Source organism: Cyclopterus lumpus, chromosome 23 (genome assembly GCF_009769545.1).
Source record: "Cyclopterus lumpus isolate fCycLum1 chromosome 23, fCycLum1.pri, whole genome shotgun sequence".
Taxonomy (NCBI): Eukaryota; Metazoa; Chordata; class Actinopteri; order Perciformes; family Cyclopteridae; genus Cyclopterus; species Cyclopterus lumpus.
Window position 1 is genome coordinate 13,678,702 of NC_046988.1, and position 20,663 is coordinate 13,699,364.

At 43.5% G+C, this 20,663-nt stretch overlaps 1 protein-coding gene across 1 annotated transcript in view; it reads left to right on the forward strand.

Moving 5' to 3' along the window:
* Nucleotides 1-20,663, forward strand: part of anks1b (ankyrin repeat and sterile alpha motif domain containing 1B) — a 156,004-nt gene that overhangs the window by 81,298 nt on the left and 54,043 nt on the right. The window contains exons 11-12 of the mRNA XM_034526551.1: nucleotides 7,914-8,073; nucleotides 13,654-13,790. Coding sequence (XP_034382442.1) covers nucleotides 7,914-8,073; nucleotides 13,654-13,790 — 297 coding nt within the window. The remainder of the gene's footprint in view (nucleotides 1-7,913; nucleotides 8,074-13,653; nucleotides 13,791-20,663) is intronic.

The following is a 20,663-nucleotide window of genomic DNA, read 5'->3' on the forward strand; positions in this document are numbered from 1 at the left end:
GGAATATATGAATAAAATAGTAGATGCGTGTAAATAAATGTCTAAACCCAAATTTCGTAACATCGTTTTTTTGAGTAGAAGTGTCTTCTTTTTCCGAAGCGTGAGGTGGGAGGTCCTTAGTGATTTGTGAAGTGTTCATTGGTTAGTTTCGCACAAAATATTGACGGACACACGATTCTACAAATTACGTTGAAGGGTGGAGCTCGACACAAACGTCACATCCAAGCTCTTGGCTCATATTTCTGTACCGTTTTACCACGGAGATATGAATATAACCATCATAATCAACGAAAAACGCACCAGCGCATCCATCAACTCCAGAGGGTTAAACAAATAAGATATAAAGTGTTAATTATTTAGCTTTAGAGGTGCTGGAAGGCAGATTTGGTTCAGATCCAGGCCAGCTGTTTCCTCTTAAATGAAGCTAAGCAGCTAGCTTCACATTCAACAAATCAATTATGAGAGTGGCATCAATGTTGTCATTTGACAGCTAACTTGTTAGCGTAGCTCCGACAATGTTGAACCAAATGTAATAGCAGCCATTTATTAAAATATGTTTAAATGTAAGCGACCCCCAGAGATCTCTAATGCACCTTTTGGGGTTGTACCCACATGGTTGAATGCACTTATTAGGGTTGTACTTACATGGTTGAATGCACTTATTAGGGTTGTACATACATGGTTGAATGCACTTATTAGGGTTGTACACACATGGTTGAATGCACTTATTAGGGTTGTACTTACATGGTTGAATGCACTTATTTGGGTTGTACTTAAATGTGGCTCTGGGCTCACCAGCAATTTTTGACTTGTGACTTTTTGATACCGACGTTCCAGATTTATTGACACGTTTCAACATGTGCAAGATTAACAGAGTATTAAAACTCGTAATAAAGTAAAACATTTCAAAAGAAAAGATACATTTAAAAAAAATTATTTTATTATTTTCAAAGCAGCAGCAGCAGCAGCTCCTGACCCATCCCGAGCTCTCTACGAAAACGAGAAAAAAACTCCCCAAAATGGGAAGAAATCTCGGAAGAGGCAATTCAAAGAGAGATCCCCTCTCCTCGGACGGATGGGCCTGTGCCTGGATCTGAAAAAAATAGACAATTGACAATTAGAACATGAATAATATACAGTAATGTGAGTCAAATTAAACCATCTATCTGTCTATAGTGTAGTTTATGTTTAAATGTAAATTAAGACGTGTGTGTGTGTGTGTAGTGTGATACTATCTCAGCCACGGGTGATTCCTCAGCTGCTCCAGGGTAAAACGCTGATCCGGGTCCGCGTGCATGCAACCCGGATCAATCTGTAGCGAAAGGAGAAGAAAGGTTTAGGTCCTGTGATCCATCGCAATCCATAGGTGCTCCTCCCGACTGACGGAATATTATGTATTAATATTATAGATACATATACCAGTATCTAATTTGTGGTATTGGTATTGAGGACCTATTGTTCTTAAAGCGTTTATTATTATTATTACCGTACGAGTTTTTGCCTGTTAGCTTGAATGTTGGCCTGCGACATCTACCGCTGCAATGTTTTGCACGGTGTATCGATACTAAAATGGTACCGCGGTACCCGTATGTTAAAAAGGATACGATTTTGCATATTTTTTTGTATCGATGCTTAATTAATATATACCAGTATCTAATTTGTGGTATTGGTATTGAGGACCTATTGTTCTTAAAGCGTTTATTATTATTATTACCGTGCAAGTTTTTGCCTGTTAGCTTGAATGTCGGCCTGCGACATCTACCGCTGCAATGTTTGCACGGTGTAAAAATACTAAAATGGTACCGCGGTACCCGTACGTTATAAAACGATACGATTTTGTATCGATGCTTAATTAATATAAACCACTATCTAATTTGTGGTATTGGTATTGAGGACCTATTGTTCTTAAAACTTTTATTACCGTACAAGTTTTTGCCTGTTAGCTTGAATGTCGGCCTGCGACATCTACTGCTGCAATGTTTGCACGGTGTATCGATACTACAATGGTACCGCGGTACCCGTACGTTAAAAAAGGATACGATTTTGCATATTTTTTGTATCGGCGCTTAATTCAAATATACCAGTATCGTATTTGTGGTATTGGTATTGAGGACCTATTGTTCTTAAAACGTTTATTATTATTACCGTACGAGTTTTTGCCTTTTAGCTTGAATGTCGGCCTGCGACATCTACCGCTGCAATGTTTGCACGGTGTAAAAATACTAAAATGGTACCGCGGTACCCGTACGTTATAAAACGATACGATTTTGTATCGATGCTTAATTCAAATATACCAGTATCGTATTTGTGGTATTGGTATTGAGGACCTATTGTTCTTAAAGCGTTTATTATTATTATTATTATTATTATTATTGCCGTACAAGTTTTTGCCTGTTAGCTTGAATGTCGGCCTGCGACATCTACCGCTGCAATGTTTGCACGGTGTATCGATACTAAAATGGTACCGCGGTACCCGTACGTTAAAAACGATACAAGTTTGCATATTTTTTGTATCGATGCTTAATTAAAATATACCACTATCTAATTTGTGGTATTGGTATTGAGGACCTATTGTTCTTAAAGCGTTTATTATTATTATTGCCGTACAAGTTTTTGCCTGTTAGCTTGAATGTCGACCTGCGACATCTACCGCTGCAATGTTTTGCACGGTGTATCGATACTAAAATGGTACCGCGGTACCCGTACGTTATAAAACGATACGATTTTGTATCGATGCTTAATTCAAATATACCAGTATCGTAGTTGTGGTATTGGTATTGAGGACCTATTGTTCTTAAAGCGTTTATTATTATTACCGTACGAGTTTTTGCCTGTTAGCTTGAATGTCGGCCTGCGACATCTACCGCTGCAATGTTTGCACGGTGTAAAAATACTAAAATGGTACCGCGGTACCCGTACGTTATAAAACGATACGATTTTGTATCGATGCTTAATTAATATAAACCACTATCTAATTTGTGGTATTGGTATTGAGGACCTATTGTTCTTAAAACGTTTATTACCGTACAAGTTTTTGCCTGTTAGCTTGAATGTCGGCCTGCGACATCTACTGCTGCAATGTTTGCACGGTGTATCGATACTACAATGGTACCGCGGTACCCGTACGTTAAAAAAGGATACGATTTTGCATATTTTTTGTATCGGCGCTTAATTCAAATATACCAGTATCGTATTTGTGGTATTGGTATTGAGGACCTATTGTTCTTAAAACGTTTCTATGTTCTTGATCAGATCAGTTTATAATTTTGGTCAAATCAAAAGACCGTAGTTATAAAAGCTTTAAAGGTATATATTGATCAGATCTTTTCAGTCATCTTGACTGGAAATGACGGGACCAGCCCTTTTTATAGTGGAGAGATTATTTGATGCCCGCCGTTATTATGGGATAATTTTTCTCTTTTCGGTTTGGGGCAGCGCCGAGGCTCCTGGCCGCAGTCTGCCCATATTTATATCATCGAGGAGAAGATCGCGGTGCGACGTGCTGATTAATGTCTTCACCTTGAATTGTGCGTGAATAGAGGGCTTAACGGTTTAAATGTGAATGAAGACATGCGTGTGTGTGTGTGTGTGTGATACTATATCAGCCACGGGTGATGCTTCAGCTGGTCCAGGGTGAAACGAATATCCGGGTCCGCATGAATGCACGCCTCAAAGAAATCTTTGCCATCTGTAGCGAAAGGAGAAGAAAGGTTTAGGTCCTGTGATCCATCGCAACGCGAAATCAAATGAACAGATTTTTGGGTTTTTTATGTTTTTCTTACTTGTGGAAAGCCAACTGGTCTCATTCAGCTCCAGAAAGGTCATCTCCGGTGTAAATGCCGCCTTGTGTCTCATGAAGAACAGGACCACTCCGATCTGGTATACTGTCGAGGGTCCCGCTTTGTACTCCTCCCGACTGGACCACTCTGGGGGGACGTGAGTACCTAAAATATACAGACATAATAAAAAAAAGACAGTGAGGAGGAGGAAGAGTCACCGATGGGTAAAGTTAATAAAGAGCAGGAGTAAAACTGGACTTCTTACCATAAAAGGTGTCATAGGCGTCGTCTTCTCCGCCGAAGCAGCTCAGGCCGAAGTCGATGACGCGAACTCGCGGCGCCTTCATGCAGGTCTCAATAAGGAGATTTTCCGGCTTGATGTCCCGGTGGAAAATGTGTTTCTCCTGCAGGTCAATGGCTACACTCACCAACTGCTTAATTATAACCTGAAAGACAAAAAAAGAGAGAGTTGAGGGATCAGAGAGGATGCTTGGACATGTTTTCATGGCTGTGACTCTGAGATGACTACAGCAGCTTACCTTAGCTTCCTTTTCCTTCAAGTGGCCTCCTTTGGTTTCAATGTAGTTGGAGAGGTCTACGGCCGGCATCGGCCTCTCCAGCACCAGGATCAGCTTCTCGTCCACAATGTACCAGTCCAGCAGGTCAACGTGTGCTGAATGCCGCTCTGATTCGGCCCTTAGTTTGTATAGGACGGCGACCTCCATGGGGATCTGGTTCCCATCGCCGTCTTCGTGAAGGAGGAGATCTTCGTCTATGGTAATATGCTTGATGGCGACCTACGGGAGATACAAACAAGACTTTTTGGTTACACTTCCTGACCGTACTGTGTGTGTGTGTGTCTGTATGTGTGTGAAAGAACATGTGAAAAAACTTACAGGCAGATTATCCTCTCTGCGATAGCCAGCATACACGCATCCAAATCCTCCTTGGCCAAGTTTCTTCTGCTGCCGGTACTTGGCCTTAAACACGGCTGACGGGTCTAGAACCCTGTTCTTCTTCTGAACCGGTCCGTCATCGGCGACCGCCTTCCTCTTGGCGCTTCTCTCGCTCAGAGCCGCCTCGGGTGCGTTTCCGCTTTCTAGAGATGAGAGGAAAAAAACATCACAACATGAATTCACTGACATTCACAACACGAACGAGGACAACAACACAAGACGATCATTCGATGTCTCTTAAATCATTTATAGCAGAATAATAGTTAAAACAATGGGGATGTAGCTTACCAGTGTCCTCTGAGCTGGATGTCAACAAGATGGGCTCCAGGATGGGGTCCACTCTCCTGCTTTTCTCCCTCTGTTGGCTTTCCCCATCTTCCGTTCTTTTTCTTTTCAGTCGTCCAGGAACAACACTAATGTCCTCCGAGGTGGACGGCAACTCATCTTCGTAGGGGCTGGGGTCCAGTTGCATGTTTCCCCCCCTCTGTGGGCTTTTCCCATCTTGCGTTACTTCAGTATTCCCTTCTCCAGGGACGACGTCCTTTTCCTCAGCTTTGAAGAGCTTTCCTAATACTTTCCCCATTACACCTGAAGACTGCTGAAGACCTTTCTAGTCCTTCTTTTTAGTCCTTGTTGCTGTAATGCCGGAGTATATATAGGGAAACTGGCACTGAGTGTTCTGGGCTGTGCCTTTTGATGAAGGGCTGTAGTTCCGTGCCTTTGAGGCCACATATTCCGGAACACAGTCTTATCACCGTGTTTACGGAATATGCAAATGAGGGTTTAGAGTAAATTCCGTGTGTACAGTTTATAATTAAAGATGGCGGTATCCACTCAATACATTCATACAGTGCATTCATTACTACATGTACAAGCATACAATACTTAATACTGACTCTCAGTCATCTGGCTGGCTTTCCTCCAAACTAATAAAATTCACTCTTTTATGAATTGTTCATCTTAATCTTAAAGTCAAACACTTATTTTTTTGCAGTTTAAGGTCTTTTTCTGGATTTTACATAATTTCTTAAATTCACCTTTTAAAGGCACTTGCATTTGATACATACCCATATGTTATACAATCACAAATTGCAGGTATCTACTGTATATAATGAAGCACCATTGTCTTTAGGCACAGTGTAAAGACGTAATTTGGCCCTAAAGTTGAAAAGTTTAAGTCTGATTTATTAAAATTCATAAAATCTCTTGTGAAAACGTAGCTTTACTCATGTGGACAAACTATTTTGGGGCATGAAATTTGGTTTACCAAAGCCTCAGGGTCTCAAAAGTGGTGGAATATATGAATAAAATAGTAGATGCGTGTAAATAAATGTCTAAACACAAATTTCGTAACATCGTTTTTTGAGTAGAAGTGTCTTCTTTTTCCGAAGCGTGAGGTGGGAGGTCCTTAGTGATTTGTGAAGTGTTCATTGGTTAGTTTCGCACAAAATATTGACGGACACACGATTCTACAAATTACGTTGAAGGGTGGAGCTCGACACAAACGTCACATCCAAGCTCTTGGCTCATATTTCTGTACCGTTTTACCACGGAGATATGAATATAACCATCATAATCAACGAAAAACGCACCAGCGCATCCATCAACTCCAGAGGGTTAAACAAATAAGATATAAAGTGTTAATTATTTAGCTTTAGAGATGCTGGAAGGCAGATTTGGTTCAGATCCAGGCCAGCTGTTTCCTCTTAAATGAAGCTAAGCAGCTAGCTTCACATTCAACAAATCAATTATGAGAGTGGCATCAATGTTGTCATTTGACAGCTAACTTGTTAGCGTAGCTCCGACAATGTTGAACCAAATGTAATAGCAGCCATTTATTAAAATATGTTTAAATGTAAGTGACCCCCAGAGATCTCTAATGCACCTTTTGGGGTTGTACCCACATGGTTGAATGCACTTATTAGGGTTGTACTTACATGGTTGAATGCACTTATTGGGGTTGTACTTACATGGTTGAATTCACTTATTAGGGTTGTACACACATGGTTGAATGCACTTATTAGGGTTGTACACACATGGTTGAATGCACTTATTTGGGTTGTACACAAATGGTTGAATGCACTTATTAGGGTTGTACACACATGGTTAAATGCACTTATTAGGGTTGTACTTAAATGGTTGAATGCACTTTTTGGGGTTGTACTTACATGGTTGAATGCACTTATTGTAATTCGCTTTGGATAAAAGCGTTGGAGAAATAAAAGGATGTATTCTAGACTACAAACCTTCTAGCGCACAGGAACTTGAAACTGATCTTTTTAGATCGGAATCAGTTTGATTGGTTGATTGAAGTGTATATTATCATGCCATAGTTGCCATGTTTTCCCCTCTGATTTCCATGCATAGCAGGTAGCTATTTGCTTTATTCCTGCCACAATACTCTCAAAAGAAAGTCATTTTGTTTTCACAGCGATGTTGCAGATGAACATTACTATGCAGTGATCAACACAAGCTGTCAAACTATTTTACACCATCCCTATTTTATTGACTCAAAAATTACACCTGTTTTCTTGTGATTGCCAACAACTTGTTTAGAGGCATGCTAAGAATATATTTAGAGACATGAGCATCCCAGTCGCCAGGTAACACTGTTGGTATTGTGAATCCTCATTGAAAGGTGGTGAAATGACAAATACAGGACAAATACAGGACTGTCACCCAGGAAACCGCTGTTCGTGTCCTGCGTGAAACAAAACATCAGCGTTGACTTTACGATCGTTATGTAACGTAACAAAAGAAAGTCGGGATGTAACGATGTCAAACTGTTCCTTTATTCCAAAACATGATGTTACAATACATACGTGTTTACATGCACAAAATATTTGTTTCTTTTGCTCTTATTTGGAGGAAAAAAAGCGCACCGGCCATGTTTTCCTCGCTCTTATGTTTTAATCCGGCCCGCGGTCCTCGTTTTAAACGTTAGCCGTCAGTTCCTTTGTATGTTTTGATGCTAATATATTTGTTACCCAAGTAACGTTTTTACGTTGGGGCGGTGGGGCACGACGTAAAGTTTGAGAACCACTGCAATAACCCAAGATGGCGACGGCCAAATTGCCAAACTCGAAAACAATGTTGTTGGTTTTTTTTAAATGCAGTATAAACTCGTGGTTCGTAACTTCTTCAAAACACATTTCACCTCCTCTGCCCCTTCTCCCAGGATTCAAAGCGCTCCGCAGAGATCGTCGCCTCCTCTCCGTCGCTGGATGTTTTCCTGCCGGAGGACGAGGACAATCCTTACGAGTCCGTGACCACCGCGGTCACGCGGAAGCCCTGCTCGCTAGATATCAATTACAGGCTCAACGCCTGTCCACGCAACGGTAGGACCACGCAGGAAGTACACTTTTATTTTGAAATCACAGTGCAGTTTCAGCTCCTAATACAATGAGGCAGATCTGAAAAAGTTAATTCTGCATTGTGGGGTGGTTTTAAGCCATTTGAGTATCTTATTGATTTGTAGTAAACATTTATTTTAAATGATTGTTGGAAAAAATGTTGGTAGAGTATCAGAACTTCTTGTTTAAAGAAACTGTATTAACACGTTCGTTAAGTTCCCTGGTTTTCATTTACCATAATTACATCTTGTGGATTCTTTTTGTGCAGATGGTCCCTTTTTCAACAAATGATTTTGACAGTGGACCATATGGTGCCTTCCAGTGGGATCATGTTCACGAGCGAGAATCCATACGAACATCCCGCTGTTGTGATGATCACAACTTTAGCGGAAGACGTGCCGAGCGTATTGTTTATTCAACATTAAACACGAGCGGCATAGCAATAAAAACAGGTGTGGAAAATGTGGGTGAGGGTGAGAGCCGCGTTGTTTATGATGCTTTGTTGAATTGGATGGATTCATTTCTTTCAGTGGAGGTCGGGTGATTTTAATCGGATGTTAGTCCTGTCCACATCGGCACCAATTTGACACACACACACACACACGACATTGACATGTCATCACTTTATAAATTTAATTAATTTGCTCCCTTTTGATATCGACCCTCCGGTTGACCGTCCGGCCTCGGATCAGTTTTCTTGCAGTCGTTCGGCCAACGACAACAAAACGCCCACGGTAACGTTCTTTCCCTTTTTAACTCGGTTGCTCGCGTAGCGACACTACACACCGCGGGTTGTCACGGCAACTGCATCACCGGCCGGTGAGTCACCTGTGCGTTGCCATGGTAACTGCTTTGCTAGTGACACCTCCTCCCCCCACACACCTCTTGGACAGTAGAGGTGCGTGTGAGTGTGCGTTGGGAGGTTATCTGCTTGATGTCAAAGTGTCTTTTTTGCAGACAATTGCTTCACTGACATAAGTGAGCCGTGTGGGTGTTGTGTTTGTTCTCAGCTCAGAGAGAGAGAGAGAGAGGTAACGTGGGAGAGCTAAAAAATAAAAGAGACAACAGAAGAGGTGAGGGAGAGAGAACGACCTACATGTAATTGCTAAAAAAAAAAAGACTGTAAATGCAGAATGTCCCACTGGCTGCAGATACTGACTCGCTGCTGAGAGGCAGACCATAAGGAAGGAGTGTGAGACAGGCGGTGTGTGCAGATTATACATTCAGTCAGAGGAAGTCGGAGGGTCGACTCGGGCTGAGCCAATCGATGCTGAATGTGACGCAGAGAGAGAGAGAGAGAGAATCCTGGATTCCTGCTTTCCTGCTTCCCCGTCCCGTCATGTGCCGCTCTGATTGGACACGGGTGTGAGTCAATCTGCTTTTGCCCGCCTCCGACAGGAAGCACATGATGATGAGGGACCGTGGGGAGAGAGGGATTGAGAGACAGAGAGAGAGAGAGAGAGAGAGAGACTTGGTGCATTACACTGCAAAAAATGACCCTTCTCAACAAATCAACTGGTCTGTGATCGAGTTTTAAAAGTGTTCCTTTTTGGCAGATTATTGAGGAAGTAGGGTTGAAATAATCCAATGCGATTTACTTCCGATGCACATCAACTTTAATGTCATGTTTCCTCATAAGATGTTGTGTTGCAGCAACAATACATACGAGACCGTCGTGAGACAGAAATACGAGCGTATCCATGACGAGAACTGCGCCAATCGTGTAGAAATTGACAAATGGAAGTTTAAAAAAAAAAAAAAACTATTTCGAATGACTTTGTTGTGCTTTTTAACATCGGCAACAAAACGGTACAATATCGATGAAAAAGGCCAAATAGTGAGCGTAGCATTGATCGTGTGAACGTGGCAGAGATGCATGAATGCCGATGTTGTCGTACACAAACACAAACAACTGTTTTTGCGTTGCTCCAAACTGCTGCGATCCAAATTTAATGACTTTAATTAATTCCATTTTGTTCCATATCATGTGTCCTCTGACGGTGAATAAATCAAATTTTAATGCAAAGTACGCCGAGTGCAGACTGATGTGCATAATCCGAGCGCTCAATGAGTCCCGAGGCAGCCGTTGTGTGCATTAACTCAGGGATTATGCTTATTGTGTGAGACGGATTTCTTTCTGATGGAGTTTCATTTCTTACAAACGCCGCAGCTCTTGGCGAGCGTTGAATATTCCTCTTGTTCCCAACTGAAGCTTTTTTTGTCCCGCAGAGATCTCCTCAACGACACCTTCACGTTTTTCTTTGGAGATTGCGAGACGTTCCAATTTAGTTTTCTCCGTTGGAAGCGAAAGCCATTCTTACGAATAACTCTCTCTCTGTGTGTGTGTGTGTGTGTGTGTGTGTGTGTGCAACAGAGCGGGAGGAGATCAGCTGTAGTTTGTTTGGGTTTTTTTGCACCAGCGCGAGCACAAAAGCATTGTGTGGTGAAAATGAGATCCTGGAGATTGGAAGACGGGGTTTGGTGGAGTGGTGAGGAGAGTCCTGGGGTGCAAAAGTGCCTCTTTTGTGCTTTTGGAGCGGCGACTCTCGAGATAAAGATAAACCCCCACTTGTCTGCAAGAGGTAAACAAGACACTGCCGACGTAAACAACATGGAACTACAAACCTGTGTGTGTGTGTGTAACTTTAGTCGTTCGGTCTTTGATTTCCTCTCAAGTTTAGTTTGTACGTTTTCCAAGATTTCCTCGATTCACGTAATTGTTTCAAAGAAAAAAAAAAAAAACTCTTAAAAGATTGATCCACTTGAGTTTTGCCCTTAAGACGTATCTTTAGTTTCGTTATTGGGGAAAAAAAAATGCGCCGTTGTCTCACAGCACACAATGTGTGTGTGTGTGTGTATAAAGTATTTAATTTAATTTAGATTGTCAGCGCTTCATTCTGTTTCTTACATCGTCTTAATGTCTGTAGAATAATAACTTATCTGTGCTTTGTATTTGTTGCGAGCTGTTGTAGAATATTTGAGGACACACACACGCAACCACACACACACACACACAGAGTGTATACCACGCTACTCGTCAGAGTGGCACAGAAGCAGAACTGACAGCTTGAAGAACACGTCTGAAGTTGACAGTTGTTGTCTTGTTAGGCTCACGCCATGCGTTCACTCGGACACACTCCTTATGTGCACACTCCTCATGTGCACACTGCTGCACTCCTGCATTAACCAGCTGTGCAGCTGCTCTCCGATGCACACGGAGATAACGTGTGTCTCATCTCTGTACGGCACACATGCTGAAATATGTTCGCTTGGCACGCAAAAGAATATCTGAAACCGGTTAAAGCGTTTCAAAAGTTTCACATTTCCACAGAGGCGGTGTCTCTCTCTCTCTCTCTCTCTCTCTCTCTCTCTCTCTCTCTCTCTCTCTCTCTCTCTCTCGTTAACCTGAACATATGGATGTGAACCGTTTAGGTTTGATACCCTGCAGTCATCCCGTCTATACGCTCCATACACGTGATATGCGGATGCACCTTTTATGCGCATACTTATACACAAAAGAAACGCACTCCCCTTGGGGTGAGCTCAAGGCAGATCTGAAGGAAGCGCCGTCACACACACACACACACACACACACACACACACATTTCACATCCATCATCAAAGCCTTAGTGTTGACAGGCTTATTTACTCAATAGGACAACACCTCAATCTCTCTCTATATATCCCCCCTCCTCCCCCTCCTTCCTTTTCCTCTCTCTCTCCCTTTCATTTTTCCCTGTTTTTGTTTTATCTATTTACGCCCACATTCAATCCCGGATTCAGCTCCGGGCTGCTCTTTATGATGTGTGTCTATTTGTGCGTGTGTGTGTGTGCGTCTGTCTGCAACAGTATTTTCTTCTTGCAAAATCTATGGACCCTCTCTTGTCTGTGTGTTTGCACGAGCATGCACATGAAGACAGATAGATGTGCTGTGAAGCTGTGTTACTGTCCCTGAAGGTCTGGTGTGTGTGTGTGTCTGTCTGTGTGTGTGTGTGTGTGTGTGTGTTTCACCACCTTTGTGATTGAGCTGCATGAATTTAAAGGGCTGACGTTATTGTATCAGAGAAAGAGACTTCTGCCAGAGGAAATAAAGAGGATTTAATGACGTTTTGTGGGGCTCATTCTGAGCAATGAGCAATGTTAGTTGTGTCTTTTTAAATGTTCTTCTCGAGGCCATCTTGTCCGATCTTCGCCGTCTCTCTCTCCCTCGTCCCGTCGCATCGCACGGCTTTCTGTCGCAAAAAGAAGAAAAAAAACGTTTTTCTTCTGCGTGGATTTATTTATTGTTTTTACTTCATTCACTTTATTGACCCCAGAGGGCAACGCGACGACCTTGGCTTCCAGGAAGGAGACGAGGCCGTGAAGTCAAAGCGGCAGCGCTTTAATTTCATTGTCATTTATTTAGTACTTTGGACGTAATGATCCACGACAACAAATGAGCAGATGATTTAAATAAATAGTCATCTAAAGAGTCGGGTGGATGTTGTCTTTGATGTTGTTTCGGAGGAATTTGGAGATTATTAGAAAAGCTCAGTTTGTGGTTTCGCATCATTTTTTCGTCATTATCCAAAAACATCACTAACCACCTCAAATGTCTCTTTCTCCCCCCCCCCGTGTGTGGTTTTGTTCTTTTTGATGAAGGTGAAGAAGATTTGTGGGAGTTGTGAGGAATCGCACCTTCAACTACATTCACAGTGAAAACAACCAGGAAGTCTGTTTGAAAAGTGATAATGGGTCATTCATATATGATACGCTTCAATTAATATAGGAATCTGCTGGTAGTGATGGTGTGTGTGTGTGTGTGTGTGTGTGTGTGTGTCAGCTTTCTCCCCTTTAATATTAAATTTGGCCGCCTTCAGCAGTTCCCTCTCCGTTCTTTCCTCCTTCTTCTTCTTTTTTCTTCCTGCCCTCTGTGATGATCGAACGCCGTGGGGAAATTATCGTGCGAACGCATCTCTGTGATTTGCACCGTCAGGTGGGCGACACGTTCGGTGTTGAGCCCAACCGGCTTCTTTTTTTTTGCCTTCCTCTCGCTTTGCCCGAGATTGCAAGTAAGAGCTCCTCTTGATGCCGGAGTGACATCAAAGTCGGTCCACAGGAAGACTCAATCTTCTCCCTTTGCAACTGAAGCGACCGGGAAAAGTTTAAAAAAAAGATAATTCGGGCGGAGGAACAAAAGCGGAGCGGAGCTCCAGAACTGTTCTCCCTCTTTGGAGTGATCGCCTCACCCAAAACTGGTTTCCAGCTACTTCGGTTGTCGGACGTGTCTCTGTGGCGTTGTCACAGAGTACGACATATCAACCATCTTGAAAGAAATATCAAGATGGTCCCGGTCTGGTCTGGTCCCGGTCTGGTCTGGTCCCGGTCTGGTCTGGTCCCGGTCTGGTCTGGTCCCGGCATGAGCAGAAAGCCACAACAGCCCCCGGTGCCTTGTGTACAAAATTAAACACAATACTGGAAGTAGAAAAAACAAAACAAATCTCACCCTCTCTCCACCTCTCTCTCCCTCCCTCTCTCTTTCTCTCTCTCTCTCTCTCCCTCCCTCCCTCCCTCCCTCCCTCCAAGGTCACCTGTCCCATGTAACTGCGAGTGAGGGGGAGCACGGTAACCATGGCAACTGTCCGACGGGCCCCACTCCAGACTGCTCCCCTCCGTCCCCCGACACCGCCCTGAAGAACATTGAGAGAGTCATCCGCCCACAGGTGAGCACGCACGCACGCACACACACACACACACACACACACACACACACGCACTAACGAATGTGTTGCAGAGGCACCTGATGCATTATTGAACATCACAGTATCACATCACACCTGCACACACACACACACACACACACACACACACAGTAAACATCTCTGTCTGTTTCTCCTCCTGATTGTCATTTCAACTGCAGCTTTTCCCATTTGTTGTTGTTCAAATATATGAACTGATTGTTTATCAATATTTTAGTCAAACTTTTACTGGGGACTAAAAACAAGTGTCTGGTGTGGCATATTTAGGAGAAACTGTTATATTATTAGCAGACGACCGTGAGTCATGTTTTCTACAGGTGCATTATCTTAGTAGTCGGTCATCATCTCCACCGCCTTTATTCTAAAGTGTGTTGTATCAGGAAACCTCATTGTCTTTGTTATTTTTGTGACGGACTTGTACAACGACAACAACAACAACAACAACAACAACAACATAGGTTAATAACGTGTCACACACCACTTCCAATCGACATTCTGAAATTCAAATGCAACATCATTAAACCTCCTGAGTGAAGTGAGGTGAAGACGGTTATCGGCGCCAATGTTTTGCACTTTCATAATACTAATAATAATTAATTAATAAATAAGTAATTATAACACCGGATCACATCCCACAGAACCTCTTGTTTAGCTTAGAAACTAAGACTTTCCTCGACTTGTTTGTGTGTCTTCCTGATTCTAAATGAAGACGCCTGTTTTCCCGTATTTAACTTGGATGAAGAAAATGTAAACTCACCTCAACATCCCCCCCCATACACACACACACACACTAATGGGTCTATCTGAGGCATGTTAATGTGTGTGTGGAAGGGATCACATGTGGAGCCCGGCGGGGCCTCGGCTCAGCTTGAAGCGCACATAATCAACGAGTTCAAATTTATAGCATCGAATTAATTCTCTCTAATTATCTTCATTTAAGTTCTCCTGCCGCCTATTTCATACACACACACACACACACACACACACACATATACACACATATACACACTCATGACTGCATGTAGAGAAGAGTCTGCCGGAGCGGTTATTAATGCAGCAAAAGTATGGATTCGATTGCACTGTAGTCGGGGTGATTTGATCAGATGGTTTGCTGCCATCTCGCAAACAGTTATGTAACTCTATATTAAATCATATCTAGAAATAGACGGGTAGCCTTGGACAACATTGAATAATACGCTTTGTTTTTCTGTTATTAAAATATCCACGAGCTGCAGCGATGCGTACGCAACGCGTTTCTCTCTCTATTTAATACTCATTTGTGTTTTTACCAGAGAGAGGACGACGCGGTGAATCTAATTTAACATTTTTAACATTTATTTGAGTTAAATCTAAATGGCAAATGATCATTTTACAACAAAAAAATACACTTATTAACGGAAGCACGGTTTTCTATTCTAAACTTTGCCAAACAATCTCATAATCCACTGATATTTAGTTTGATGATGTTGACGGTTATCGTAACGTCAATATTCCCCAATATCGACCTCTCAGTCGTCGATATTACATCCTGGAAACTTGCTTGGAGATGCGCGTATGGAAAGAAATGTCACAGTTTAATTTCACTCTTTTATCATTTGCAAACGCACACACGCACACACGCACACACACACACACACACACACACACATATCTTTCCTGAAAAGACGAGTCTTATAAGTCGACTCATATGCCCGTTTGGCATCATTCTCTTTGACTATAAGCGAAACCGTTTGTGAAGACTGGAGAGTGACTTCCTACTTTGATGAATGTTTACAGTCCGTCCTCCTCCTCCTCCTCCTCCTCCTCCTCCTCCTCCTCCTCCTCCTCCTCCTCTTCCTGATCCTCCTCCTCCCTCCTCCTCCTCTTCCTGATCCACCTCCTCTTCCTCATCCTCCTCCTCCTCCTCTTCATGATCCTCTTCCTCCTCCTCCTCCCTCCTCCTCCTCCTCCTCCTCCTGACTTCCTACTTTGATGAATGTTTACAGTCCCTCCTCCTCTTCCTCCCTCCTCCTCCTCTTCCTCCCTCCTCCTCCTTCTCCTCCCCCCTCCTCCCTCCTTCTCCTCCCTCCTCCTTCTCCTCCTCCCTCCTCCTCCTTCTCCTCCCTCCTCCTCCGCCCTCCTCCTCCCCCCTCCTCCCTCCTCCTCCGCCCTCCTCCTCCCCCCTCCTCCCTCCTCCTCCCTCCTCCCTCCCCCCTCCTCCTCGAGGCCGAGCACATTTGCTCTTTAAAGCCGTGTTTGAATGTAATTACTCGTCTGACGTCGCTGCAGCTTTGACCACAAAGCCAAATGAACACAAGAGATCACACGGGGCCGCGTTGACTGGAGTCAATGGGCTTTAATGTTTTGGGGTTGTTTGTTTATTTATTTATTTATTTATTCATCGGCAGCTTCTCGTCTTCAAACTGTCAGCTGGACACGTCGGATCTCCGCGAGCTCTCGATCACACTCGCGGGGCAGATGGGACGCGAGGAGGGAATAATCACGTGGAACCAAAGGAGGCAGAGAGGGAGGGATGCACCCGGCGTCACGGGGTTGTCGGTCTCATAGCTGCGTGTGTGTGTGTGTGTGTGTGTGTGTGTGTGTGTGTGTGTGTGTGTGTGTGTGTGTGTGTGTGTGTGTGTGTGTGTGTGTGTGTGTGTGTGTGTGTGTGTGTGTGTGTGTGTGTGTGTGTGTGTGTGTGTGTGTGTGTGTAAAGACCATTCCAACTTACAGGCAACACATGATGGAACTCGTGTTTCGTGCACAAAGGCTGAAGCTGTAATCTCAGACAATCACATGTTCACAAGAACACACACACACACACACCTTTGCACAAGCTCTTTTGTACTTCTCTTATTGTGAGGGTCCGATTTCTATTTCTAATATGTAGTTTGCCTACTTTGATGTAGATATGATGGACAAAATTATTTAAACATTCCTCAGCTCTGAAAAATGCAACCTTCACATTTCTAGAGAATATGAGAATCAAAGGAATGCATTACTGTGAGTGCGTGCGTGTGTGTGTGTGTGTGTGTGCCAAACACGCACGCACGCACACACACACACACAGGAGAGTGTATAAGAGCTTTATGGAGCAGGCTCTCCATCGGTTTGTTGGTTCAAAGTCCCCCTGGAGGATCCTCTTGACCAAACTGTGAGACTCATTCTCTCAACTCCCCAAATGACTGATGTCAGAGCGCTCTTGAGCAAGGCACACAAAGAGAGATTAATGTAGTAGAGATGGTTTGTTCTGACCAACGCAGATGTAGATGTGGATCAAACCAGGGCTACAATAAACGTATGTTATGTCAGCAATGCTGAAACAAATAGTCGATTTAATACCGTAATTGTGACAAAAATTGTGACACTATTTGGATAATTATCTTTTATTTATCTGGCAAAAATGCATAATGAATATATTAGTATAATATTTTTTTTAATGAGAAAAACATGAAAAACACATCAAGCGTTGAACTATATTTTCCATTTGAGGAACCGGTCTTGTTTTAAACCAGCTTCCCTGAACACATCACGAGCGCAGACACAAATCAGTAATCACTTTCGCATTCACAGCTCATTACTCTGTTCTCACTCGTCCATCACGTAGCTGTCGGGGTTGTGTGTGTTCGTGTGTGTGTGTGTTCAGCACAAACACACACACACACACACGCCGTCGCTTGATGATCCCGCGCTGTCACTGTGGCTCCGGTCGGCTAATCTTCCAGGATATTTGCTCGGATCTGTGCGTAATTCCATGGACATGTGTGCACTTCTATGAGCATGTGCCAGCTCTTTGTTAGGAGTCCATGCTGTAACTGTAGGCTCTGCAAAGACCACACACACACACACACACACACACACACACACACACACAATCAATAAACAAGCGGTAATCTTGTTTCCAGAGGGATGGAAAAGAAAGGAGGGTAGCGGATGCAGAGGAGGACTAAAAGATCAATTTACTTCCACGGTCAGCTCATTCCTCTCATTGTAGTTCACGGCTTACGGCATTCCGTCTGGAAGTTGCTGGAACAAATAGGATACCTTTACGTGTGTGTGTGTGTGTGTGGGTGTGGGTGTGTGCTTTCCCAGCCAGCAGGAAGCCGGTGGGTCACACACAGCTAATTACTGCTGACTCAAGCTAATGCTGAAAAGCTCTCCGCCGGGAGTTGCACATCTGAGCTCGTTCCTGGTATTTGCCACCTGCATTAAAAAGGATTTGTCTGTATCATTTTGATGAGCTCAATAAATCATGAAGTTCATTCACCTCATTAGTTGTGAGCCGAGAAGAAAGCAATGTTTACCGCCCTCCGCGCCGCGTTATAGATCGTATGCCACGATGGATTCAGGCTTTTCATAATTTATAACGGATGATACACAGAAGGTTGAATTATTCCTCGTTCAAATTGAGCTCACAATAATGGAGCGGAATAGTGAACCCGAGTGGAGTGATGGCGGATAATGAGAGGGGAGACAATTATGGTGGTAGGCAATTATCTTTCTGAGCTGAGGATGAAATCTAGAAAACCTACCTCATGTTATCGTGACTGTTTAGATGGATGGCACACACACACACACACATACACACACACACACACACACACTGCGGAATGAACCACGTTTGAGCCTTTGGGGGGGACAGTATATATGTTTATGTCACTACCTGAGCAAAAAGGTTTATTGACAGCGTATGTGGCCAGTAGTACTTAAATTAATAATTACAACAATGGACTATAATAATGCTATTTTGATAGAAAAAAACACACTAACAGCACACACATACTAACAGTGTGCGTATACTAACAGCACGAACACTAACAACGCGTACACACATTAACAGCAGCACACACACTAACAGCAGCACACACACACTCACAGCACACACACACACTAACAGCGCACACACACACTAACAGCAGCACACACACTAACAGCGCACACACACTAACAGCGCACACACACTGACAGCGCACACACACTGACAGTGCACACACACACTAACAGCGCACACACACTAACAGCGCACACACACTGACAGTGCACACACAACTAACAGCGGCACACACACACTAACAGCGCACACACACTGACAGTGCACACACACACTAACAGCGCACACACACACTAACAGCTCACACATACTGACAGTGCACACACAACAGCGCACACACACAACTAACAGCGGAACACACACTAACAGCGGCACACACACACTAACAGCTCACACACACTAACAGCGCGCACACACAACTAACAGCGGCACACACACACTAACAGCGCACACACACTGACAGTGCACACACACACTAACAGCGCACACACACACTAACAGCTCACACATACTGACAGTGCACACATACTGACAGTGCACACACACTGACAGTGCACACACAACTAACAGCGGAACACACACTAACAGCGGCACACACACACTAACAGCTCACACACACTAACAGCGCGCACACACAACTAACAGCGGCACACACACACTAACAGCGCACACACACACTAACAGCGCACACACACTAACAGCGCACACACACTGACAGTGCACACACAACTAACAGCGCACACACACTGACAGTGCACACACAACTAACAGCAGCACACACACACTGACAGCGCACACACACACTAACAGCGGCACACACACACTGACAGTGCACACACACACTAACAGCGCACACACACTGACGGTGCACACACAACTAACAGCGGCACACACACTGACAGCGCACACACACACTGACAGCGCACACACACACTAACAGCGCACACACACACTAACAGCACAGACACACACTTACAGCGCACACTTTAAAGTTATTTTCTATTCTGTCATCTGCTCTTCTCCGCTTTGTGTTGTCTGACTTTGTGTGTTTACACTTCTGTGAATGTGTGAAGCATTTAAAATAAATACTAAATAAAGGAAAAAAAGTCAAAACACTGGCTCCAAACGGAGCCAGAGACGACGTTGCTCCAACAACTGCAAATATAAATTAAATCCATGTTGATAATTACCCTTCAGTCCCACGCTAAATTATTAAATTAGTCAGCCAGAGAGTTAAGAGATTTAATGGAAAAGGCTAAATTGTTTTAATAAATAACCCCTCTCTGGTACCATCAACATGCATTACGTGTTTTTTTTTTAGCATCACTCCTCCAGTTTAGTAAATTCTGCTTCTCGCCAACTTTCATTCATCAACAGTTGAACGCACCTGTTTCCCAACCCTGGCGTACGTGATCTTTTAATCGTGATGAAGTTACGATAATTGATGATCCTGTCATCCATAATTTAACACACAGTTTCTAAGTTCTACACAAAAAAACGAACACTTTACGATGCGTGCGAGCGCATTTAAGCTGGAAAGCACATTTCTCCTCGTTCTTCGGTGAGGTATTACGCTTTTTAGCTAATGGAGGTGTCATTCATTAGCGCTCGAGCACCAACACACACACACACACACATTTGTGAAGTGTTAAATGGCATGTTTTGCCCCAGGGATGCTGTTAGAGCGGGGGGAGATGTATTGTGCTGTGGTTTAGACCGGCATGGAAGACCTGCCTCAGTGTGTGTGTGTGTGTGTGTGTGTGTGTGTGTGTGTGTGTGTGCTCATTAATCTCATTCCAATCGGCCATGACATGTTCATTAGCCTGCTGCCCGGTTGCATTGTTAACGCTAAGCCTGAGCCGGAGCTACAGCATGTGTGTATTTCCTGTCATATATATGTCAATATGTGTGTGTGTGTGTGTGTGTTTATGTGCATGTTGCAAGCTCTTAATAAGCACGGGTCCAGAGAGGAGACACCTTTTTAGTTGTTCGAAAAAGAAGCCAAATGACAAGGCAGAGATAATAAT